Source organism: Nipponia nippon, unplaced genomic scaffold (genome assembly GCF_047370975.1).
Source record: "Nipponia nippon isolate SJK-2023a ecotype South Korea unplaced genomic scaffold, ASM4737097v1 scaffold_1, whole genome shotgun sequence".
Taxonomy (NCBI): domain Eukaryota; kingdom Metazoa; phylum Chordata; class Aves; order Pelecaniformes; family Threskiornithidae; genus Nipponia; species Nipponia nippon.
The window spans coordinates 819,122-829,033 of NW_028262290.1; the positions used below are offsets into that span (position 1 = coordinate 819,122).

Here is a 9,912-nt window from a genome sequence, read left to right on the forward strand (position 1 = left end):
GGGCGGTGCAGAGCCCCAAGCACAGCTCGTAGGTGAGGTCCCCGCTGTCCCTCACGCGGCAGATTTGGGGCCGAGTTGTTGCTTCTGACCCCTCTGCTTCTGGGGGTCTGGTCCAGGGAAGGGGACACGATGATGTGTCATGGGGCCAGCGTATCTTGACGCACTGTCGTGTCCAATTTAGTCGGGATACTTGTTTGTGCCATTGAGCATCTCCCGTCCACGTGAATGTGCTGCCTGTTCCAGGGCCGTCACGGTGACCCGCTCTGCCGTTACCCTTTGAGCCGTGGGGCACGGATGTCCCTGCCCAGCAGCGTCGATCCTGTGGGGCGGGGGGCATTCGGCACCGGTCCCCCTCTCCAGCTCGGCCTGGCCTGGCTTGGCCTGCTCAGAGGTGGTGTCCCCTCCGAACGGTGGTGGCCTGTCCTGTGTTCAGGTCCACGGGGGAGAGGGGACACCTCCCGCTCCCGCAGCCGCTGCGCCAGCCCCCGGGACGCCCGTCTCCCTCGTTCCCTCCCGGACATTCATGCCAGATGTTTGCCCTTGCTCCTCTTCACCGTCAGCGCTTGAAATGGCTCCGCTTCCAACTTTCTCCAAGTTCTGCCTTGGGGTTTGGTTTGTCGGTCGTTTCCCCGAGGTTGTCCACCCCGCACGACCGAACTTCTCACCCCGTGGACGTCTGCTCTGCCCACGTGGGGTTCATCTTCCGGAGCAAGAGCTGTGCCAGGAGACGGGAAGCGCTATGTCGAGAGGAGGATGTCGTGGTCGAGACGAGACCCCCGCGTGCGTTCCCCCAGACTCCTGTGATTTGCGGGGCTGTGGTGCCGTGAGCTCAGCCCGCGTTGTGGCCGAGGGCCCCGGCCCGGTGGCTCTGCCGCCCTTCGCCGCCGCAGTGACAGAGGGACGACGTGCGAGGACCCCTCAGCTCTACCTGGCAGGATCAACGCCCGTTTCTGCAGCATGCGGGAGTGCTTGATCAAGAGTCGTGCGTCTGGTGACGAGCAGACCGCAACTTCCCTCGGCGGCCCAGGCGTAATTAAGCAACTAAAAACGGGCTGGGTGACAGCGTCCGTGCGGAGCTGTGCCCTGCAAGGACCGGGGCTCAGCCCGTGCTACGCGGCGTTTCCACGTGTGGTCGCGCCGATGGATGGAGCCAGGGCGCAGGGACGCTGAGGGAGCCGCGGTGACGGCAGCCGTGCGGTCAGCGGGCTGCCAGGGATGGGGAAGTGGACGATCCCGCGGGATGGAGGACACCTGGGCGCGGGACGGAGCGTGCGGCAGGGCCAGCCGCACAAGCCGCTCTGCACGGGCACGTGGCGAGAAGGACGAGGGAGCATCGTGCCCTGCCTTCGGGATCGATGCAGCGGCTGGAAACGATCCTGTTCCTTGAGAAGGTCGTTATAAACACGGAGAAAGTGTAGGAGCCAACAAAACTCCTGCCCGCTGCGGGGTAACGCTTCCCAGCGAGGGGCTGCCCCGTCTGCACAGGGGATCGCGAGGGCGGCAGCGCTCACGCCTGCACCGGTAGCTGGAAGCTGAAGACAGACAAGTTCAACGTGGCAAGTCCAACGCCGCGGTGTTTGACTCCTGGAGTGATGGATCTGCCCTCCCCTGACGCTGTCGGCCCAGCCCGGCTGCCTTTCTGGTGGGAGCTTTGGCTTGACGTGGATTACCGCCCTCCCCTCGGACGCTGCCTGAGGGTGCCTGGCTGGCGGCTCCATGCTCCCCGCTCTCTCCAGACCAGGCATTTCCCAGGTGTCCTGAGCGTCGCTTCAGCGGGACCGGCTCGAGGTGGCCCTTGTGCAGCTCCCGGCGCCGCTGCGGCGGCGGGGGCATGGTTGGGAGCAGGGGTGGTCTGCGGTCGCGACGCGGCGGGACGCATGGATGGCCGCAGCACGCGATGCCGTGCATGGCACTTGGCGGTTTTGGGGTTTTCCCCATCTTGTACCGCGGGCAGGGTCCTTCTGTGCAGCCTGCGGCGGCGGCGGGCACCCGCAGCTGGGGGTTTCATTCACGCTGGAGCTGGCAGTCGGCTGGAGCGGGAGATGCTGGAGATGCTGGGCTGGCACCCACCTGGGCAGGCTCTGCTCCGGGCTGGGTGCCGGGTGCTGCCGGGGGCAGAGGGCAGTGCAAAGGGGCAGGAAGCCTTTGGGCAGATCCCAGCGGTGCCACGGCGCTTGGGGGGGGCAACATCTGGGGTAAAGCTCTTCCCTCCCGTAGCCCCGCTCCCCTCAGGACGGGGGGGTCACGGTGCTGCCGCCGCGGCCGCATGGTGCGAGGGGAGCTGGGGGCAGCGGCCCCTCCGCGGCCCCAGGGCTGGGGTCCCCCGCGTGCTGCGGGAGCCCCTCGCTCCAGGCGGGCCGTAATGATCCAGCTAATCGTGTGTGACGCGGGCGGCCAGCTCGCATGATCTCATCCCGGCTAATGAGGTAAATGTCTGGCGGGGCTGAGCACCAGCACTGGAAACTTCCCCCCATAATTCACCACCCGCCGCCGAAGACGCCTGCGTTCCCCCCCGCGCCCGCTCCAGCCCACAGTAACCGGAGCCGCCGAGCACCGCGCCGGCAGCACCGCAGCGGCTGGGGCCGCTGATGAGGTGCGGGGCGACGGGGCCCCTCGCGCTGCCGCTGCAGGGCCGCCCCGATGAACCGCGCTCGGCCCCGGGGCGACCGGCCAGGAGAGGGTCCTGTAGAGGGGCTGCCACACGGCAATGGAGCTGGGGGTACCGGCGGTGGAGGGGCCCCGCTGGGCCGCGCAGTGACCCCCCCAGGGACCCCTGCACAGACTTAGAGCCCTGCGGGGTCCCCAGGGTCCTTCAGGTGATTCCCATCACCGTGGGGAGGACAGCGGCATTTTCCCAGTGCAGACCCCGACAGGGAACCCCCAGTTTGGCTCGGAGGCAGCCCGGGAGCTTCCTGGGGGTCTCCTTGCACGGGGGTGGCCCCTCGCTATCCTCCATCCCACCGCCCCCGATGCTGGGGTCATACCCCCCACGTCCCGGCCTGCGAATGCTGGAAAACGGTCGCAGAAAATCCCAGCGGACGGAGTCAAGGTTGGGCCGAGCCCGGCGTGAGCGTGGGGCGGGAGGCACCGCGGGGGCTGCGTCAGCCGCAGTAGGGACCGAGGTGGCTTTGGCCTTTATGCCGCAGGGAATGGAGGCGCATCCCTTCCAGGGAAGGGCTCCAGGACGGCCAGGAAGGGGCCGGGAAGGGACGTGGGCAGCAGGGACGCGACACCGGGGAGGGACCTGCGAAGAGCTCGGCCTCGGAGAGAGCCAACGCTCCTGGGGCCCATAAATAACGGGAGGATGCGGCAGAGCCGCGTCCCTGGCGTGGGGCGAAGGGACGGGCGCCATCAGGGGCACGGGCAACGCGCCGTGGGGCAGCCCCGACTGCGGCCCTACCGGTAGCCGCCGCTGAGGGTGAGGTGTGCGGGAAAGGCAAACACACGGCGCTAATTCCCCGGTTCGCTTCATCACCTCCCAGCAAACGGCAGCCCGGCCCCGCGCTGGAGGTGGGACCGAGGTGTTTAATGGCCCTGGACAGATTCCGCCCCCCCCCCCCCCCAAATTTGGGGTTTTTTTTTTTGAACTCGCGTTAATTTTTGGCATCCGGACTGGGCACGGGGCAGGGGATCCGGCACGGGCATCTGCACCGGAGGGGCCGGGGATTAGCGCCAGGGCAGCGCGGCCAGGCGGGGGGCTCACGGGGATGGGGTTTCACGCCTTCATTAAAGGTGTTGGCAGAAGAGCCCGTTAACGAGCGCTGCTGTTGGCCGGGGCTCCCCGGGTGCGATGCGCGCAGCGGTGCCGGCTCGGCACGCCGGGGGCCGGTATCGGGGTGTTCGCAGTGGGGGGGAGACAACGGTGCCACTGCCGGGGAGCAGGGCTGGCTGCTGGGGACCATGACGGAGATGTCACGGTGCCGCCACCCCAGGCTGGGGACGGGGACAGAGCCAGCCCCGGTCTCCCACGGCCGCAGGACGGACTGGTGGGGAGCCCTGCGACAGCGGAGCTGTGCCGGCAGCAGCTGGGGCCTTGCCGGGGGTCTGCACCCAGCACCCCACCTCTCTGCTCCCCAACCAGCCCGTGCCGAGCAGCTGTGTCCCTCCAACCGCCATCCTGGGGCTGGCCGGACCCCCAGCTCCACGCCGGGGGGGCTGCTACCTCCATCCTGCACTCCCTGCCACGGTGCTGAGCGGGCGAGGGGCTGCAGCCACGCTGCTCCCGCCCCAGGCAGTGGGTCCGGCGGCCGTGGGGTGCCAGCGCCCCGCTCCACCACACCAGGCGGCTGTTGCAGGGACCTTTATTGGGGGAGGACGGAGGGGCACGGGCGGGTGGCTGGGGGCTGCTCCGCGGGCAGCCCCCACCCCGGGGGCGCATGGAAGGGTCCGGCCGCCTCCACGGCCCCCGCCCCGCAGCAGACCCCGCTCCCGGGCATCCCGCAGCCCCCGGCCCCCCAGCAAACCCCCAGTGGCACCAGGGTCCGCAGGGAGCCGTGCACCGTGACGGGGTGGGGGGTCGCCCCACCGCGGGGTGCGGGCTGGGCCGTGGGGCTGGGGGGGGCCACGGCGAGGACTGGCGGGGCACGGAGGGAGCCGAGGCAGGGAGGACATGGGGAGGCAGCAGGAAAGCTCGGGAGAGGACGTCGTCCCGGGAGGCATCTCTGGCGAGGCTCGGCCATCTCAGATCCCTGGGGAGGGAGAGGCTGCGTCAGCCCCCGCGTGCGGTGCTGGCCACGTGCGCCCCGTCCCCGCAGCCGGCCCCGGCCGCGCTCCCACCGTCCCACCCTGCGGTCACCTTGGGACGCCAGGGCCTCCTCCGAGTCCACGTCGCGGTCCACTCCTGCAGGCAAGCGGAGACGCCGGGGCTGGGGGCAGGCACCGGCACGGCCCCCACCCACCCACGGCCCCCTGCTAACGGGGGCATCCCCCGCTAACAGGGCACTCCCGGCTAACGGGGTACCCCTGGCTAACGCGACACCCCAACTGATGATGGGGCACCCCTGGGACTGCGGCAACCCCCAGGGACCAGGACGATCTCCTCCCACCCAGGGCGGCTCAGGACGGCCCCGCGTCCCTGGGGCCCGCATCGCAGCCCGCGGCTGGGTGCCGGGAGCCCCAGGGGATGCTCAGCTGGGCAGGGGGGACGTGGCCGGGGCCTCACCCTCCTCCGACTCGTTGGACTGGGCCGGGACATCCACGACGGGACCTGCAGGAAGGCAGAGAACACGGGGTCAGCGCCCGACAGGACCCCCGGCCACGCGCGGGGTGGACCGTCGGCACCCACCGCCCCGGGCCTCCCCGGTGAGGGCGTCCATGCTGAAGGAGCCGCTGTTGAGGGCGTCGAGGCTGGAGGAGTCGCTGTTGAGGGACTCTCGCGTCGAGTCGTCCGCGGGTGACCGCTCTGCACCCTCGAAGCTGACGGAGGTCAGACCTGCGGGAGAGGGGAGCATGGCCGGGCACGGCGCGTGAGCAAGGGGTCCCGAGGTGCAGTGCACGGGGAGGGTGCATGCACACCGGGCAGGGGTCCGCGCATGCATTGCATGGTCGCTGGGCACAGGGCGGGGGTCTGTGCACAGGGCAGGGGTCCGTGCATGCTGGGCAGGGGTCCGCGCATGCATTGCATGGTCGCTGGGCATGGGGCAGGGGTCTGTGCAGGCAGGACAGGGGTCCGTGCATGCATTGCATGGCCCCTGTGCACGGGGCAGGGGTCTGTGCCCACATTGGAGGGTCCCTGTGCACAGGGCAGGGGTCTGTGCCTGCTGGGCAGGGTCCGTGCCCGCCTGGCACAGCCCCGTGCCGGTGCCGTCTCACCGCGAGCCCAGCCCTACCTTTGCCCAGGCGCTGCGCCGAGGTGGTGAGGTCACCTGGGGGAGGAGAGGGGTGTCAGGGGGAGCCAGGGGGCAGAGACCCCGGGGTCCCAACCCCGGCCGTGCCCCAGCCAGGCGTCTGGCCACCCCTCGCCCTCCGCAGGCCCCGGACGCTCGCCGAGAGCGGCCTCCCCGTCCGGCTCCCGCGTCCCCGCGCCGACGCTCACTCTCTCCGGAGGCCTCCAGCTTGGCGGGGCTGACGGGCTCTGGAAGAGATGAGCAGGGGGACGTGAGCCCCCGGGCGCCCGCGCTCTGCCCCCCGCTGCCAGCCCCCTCCAGGCCTTGGCTGGGAGGGAAACTGAGGCACGGAGCAGGCAGGTCCCAGCTCCCAGCCGGGCGATGCCGGGGAGGTCCAGCCCCAGTCCCCTACCTGGCGTCTGTCCTTCTGCAGAAAGGGCCACGTCCAGGGTGCTCGCGGGCTCTGCGGGGACACGGGGGGCAGACAGGGGCCAGGGAGCACGTCCCGGACACCGCTGCCCTGGGGGCCCGGGGACCGGGGCGGGGGTCCCCGGAAGCCCCCCCGGGGTGAACACAGCCTGCCAGGCATCCCCCCACGCTGCTGGGGGGCCAGCACGCACCGGGACCCCCGTCCTCGGCACCCAGTGGGCCCCCAGCCCTCTCCCCACGGCCCCCCAGCCCCCCTTACCATCGGCCATCACGGCGGCCAGGACCAGGAGGACGGCCGCAGCCAGCGCCGGGGCCCTGCGGAGGAGACACAGCCTTTGGGGACCCCTGAGCCCCTGTAGCACCCCTCACTGCTCCCAGTCCCCCCACAGACCCCCCCAGTACCACACCAGCCCCCCTCCCTGGCTCCGACAGGACCCTGCAGCCCCCATGGTCCCCGTCCCCGGGCCGGCGTCACCCAAGCTGGGGGCCACGAGATGCCGCGGCCCTGCGGCTGCACGGAGGGGGCCAGGGGACCCCGCAACCAGCCGGGGAGCAGCGGGGCAGCCCGGCACTGGGGTACGGGGTGGCACTGGGGGGGGGGGGGGCACTGCCACCTGCCAGCCGTCAGGTGCATCCCGGAGATGCCCCCAGACCCCCCAGAGCTGCCAGGAGATGCCCACCCAGCACCCACCAGTACAGCTGGGAGATGCCCACCCAGGACCCCCCAGTACTGCCCGGGAGAAACCCTCTGGGACCCCCCAGTATGGGAGAAGCCCCCTGGGACGCCCAGTGCTGCTGGGAAATGCCCCAGGACCCCCAGTACTGTCCAGAAGCAGCCCCCCAGGACCCCCAGTACTACTGGGAGAAGCCCCCCAGGACCCCCAGTGCTGTCCAGAAGCAGCCCCCCAGGACCCCCAGTACTACTGGGAGAAGCCCCCCAGGCCCCCCAGTGCTGCTGGGAGATGCCCCCCAGCCCCCCCAGTGCTGCTGGGAGATGCCCCAGGACCCCCAGTACTGTCCAGAAGCAGCCCCCAGGACCCCCAGTATGGGAGAAGCCCCCCAGCCCCCCCCCGTGCTGCTGGGAGATGCCCCAGGACCCCCAGTACTGTCCAGAAGCAGCCCCCCAGGACCCCCAGTATGGGAGAAGCCCCCCAGCCCCCCCCCCGTGCTGCTGGGAGATGCCCCAGGCCCCCCGCAGCCGGCAGTGTTGGGGTGCCGGTGCCCCCGTTTCCCCCCGTGCCCGGGGTGGGGGCAGCAGAGCCGGGGTCCCCGCTGTCCCGGGAGTCCCCGCATCCCGGGGGTCCCCGCATCCCGGGGCTCACCTGCGGGGCACGGCCATGCCTGCGGCTGCGGGGCTGGCGGCGCTGCGGGAGCCGGCCCGGCGCCGCCCGGGGCCGTTATAGCCGCATGGGGCTGGGGAGGAGCCAGGTGGCACCGGGCCAGCCAATCCGCCGCACCGGCACCGGCACTGCGGCTCCGCACCGGCACCGGCACCGGCACCGGGCACGGGCACCGGCACCGGCACCGGCACTGCGGCTCCGCACCGGCACCGGCACCGGCACCGGTACCGGCACCGGCACCGGCACCGGCACCGGGCACGGGCACCGGCACCGGCACGGGCACTGCGGCTCCGCACCGGCACCGGTACCAGCACCACCGGGCACCGGTACCGGCACTGCGGCTCCGCACCGGCACCGGCACCACCGGGCACCGGGCACTGGCACTGCCGCTCCGCACCGGCACCGGCACTCAGCCCGCCCTGCTGCGGGGACCCCCAAACCCGGCCCCCCAGCACCGCTGCAGGGCCCCCCGAGCCGTGGCCGGGACCCCCAGCGTCATTTCGGGGACCCTCCCAGGCCCGGCACCACTGCAGGGACCCCCAAACCCTGAGCCCCAGCTGGGACCCCCAGCACCACTGTGGGGACCCCCAGGGCCAGCATGGCCGGTGCTGGGGGTGCTGGGCATGGCTGGGGAGGTGCTGGGCACCCCATGCTGGGGGTGTTGGGCATGGTGGTGCTGGGGTGCTGGGCATAGTGGGGGTGCTGTGCACCCTGACCTGGGGTGCTGGGCACACTGGGGGTGCTGGGCATGGTAGGGGTGCTGTGCACCTTGTGCTGGGGTGCTGGGCATGGCTGGGGGGGTGCTGGGCACCCTGTGCTGCACATGGTTGTGAGGGTGCTGGGCATGCTGGGGGTGCTGGGCACCCCGTGCTGGGGGTGCTGGGCCCCCCTGGCCCCACACACCAGCCCTGGCCCCCTGCCCCTCGCCCCCCTCCCGGCGGGCAGCACCCCCTTCCCCGGGGCACCCCGACCCCCGGCCCCCAGCCCGGCGCGGGGGGTGGGATGGAGCCGGGGGTCCCGTCCCTGCCCCGCACCCCGCGCCCCGCACCCCGCGCCCCCCGAACAAGGGGCCCTTTGTGGCCGGGGCAGCTCAATGCCGCTTTGTTCGCCGGATTACAGGGCCGGGGGCCGGGAGGGCGCGTGCCCGGCTCCGGTTGCAGGGGCTGCACGTGGGGGCGATGGGCTCCCACCGGGGCTGGGGGCTGCCGGCGCTGTCCCCATCCCACCGGGGTGCCGGTTGGCAGCGCCGGGGTGGCCACGGGAGCTGGGGTGCTGCCAGCCACCGGGCCACGTGGTCCCTCCGGCCCTGGCCCCTTTACTGGGGCACCCTGGTACGGCAGAGCCCCAGCTGCCGCCGGCACAATGCACCTTTATCCCGGCTTTGTGCCGCCTCCGAGTGCCGGAACAATCTGGCCGTGTGGCCACGTCCTGCCCATCCGGCATCGCCCGTCCCTGGCACCGGCGCCGCATCCCCACGGGATGAGCTGTCCCGGATGGGGGTCTCTCCCGCACCCCCAAACCCGGCACCAACGCCCTCACCCCAGCACGGGGCCCTGGTGAGCTGGTACAGTGACGGTGAGCTGGTACGGCCCTGGTGAGCCAGTATGGTCCCAGTCAGCCGGTATGGTCCTGGTGAGCCAGTACAGCCCTGGTGAGCCGGTAAAACCCTGGTGTGCCAAAATAGTCCCAATGAGCCGGTCCAAGCCCAGTGAGCTGGTACGGGCCTGGTGAGTTGGTACCATCCCAGTAAACCAGTATGATCCCAGCGAGCCATTAAACCCAGCGACCCAGCACGGCTCCGGTAAGCCAGCATGGTCCTGGTGAGCCGGCACAGCCCCGGTGAGCTAGCACAGCTCCGGTGAGCTTGCATGGCCCTGGTGAGCTGCTACAGCCTCAGTGAGCCGGCAGAGCCCCGGTGAGTCGGCAGAGCCCCGGTGAGTCAGCACAGCCCCGGTGAACCGGCAGAGCCCCGGTGAGCCGACAGAGCCCCGGTGAGCCGACAGAGCCCACCCATCCATGTGCCCAGGCCCAGTCCCCCGTGGGCGGTGGGCTCCTGGGGCACCCAATGCCAAGCCTGGCTGCATGGGTGCCACAGGACCCCGGCCACGGCGGGTGCCAGGGTCCTCGGTGTCGCTGGGGGGGGCCACGGCTGTCCCCGTCCCCCGGGGCAGACACGGGCCCTTTGCCCGGGGCTCGATGCACCCTTGCCCGCCGGACCCTGACCCCGAGGGGGGGACGGATCCAGCCCCCTCAGGGCAGCCAGCGGCGGCAGCCCCCCCACCGCAGTGCCCCACGCCCCTCAGTGCTCCTCCATGGCA

The 9,912-nt window shown here is 71.6% G+C and overlaps 1 protein-coding gene across 2 annotated transcripts; it reads right to left on the bottom strand.

Moving 5' to 3' along the window:
• Positions 1–4,285: 4,285 nt before the first annotated feature.
• Positions 4,286–7,669, bottom strand: LOC148057172 (uncharacterized). 2 transcript variants are annotated; one of them, XM_087733983.1, is made up of 9 exons: positions 7,577–7,669; positions 6,514–6,569; positions 6,238–6,288; positions 6,035–6,073; positions 5,829–5,864; positions 5,285–5,431; positions 5,162–5,206; positions 4,796–4,840; positions 4,286–4,688 (listed from the first exon to the last, which is right to left on the bottom strand). In XM_087733983.1, the coding sequence occupies exons 1-9, from the start codon at positions 7,591–7,593 to the stop codon at positions 4,681–4,683; spliced, it is 444 nt and encodes a 147-aa protein (XP_087590109.1). In that variant the 5' UTR covers positions 7,594–7,669; the 3' UTR covers positions 4,286–4,680. The 2 variants fall into 2 exon arrangements, with proteins under 2 accessions (XP_087590109.1, XP_087590119.1); XM_087733993.1 differs by lacking the exon at positions 6,035–6,073.
• Positions 7,670–9,912: the final 2,243 nt, after the last annotated feature.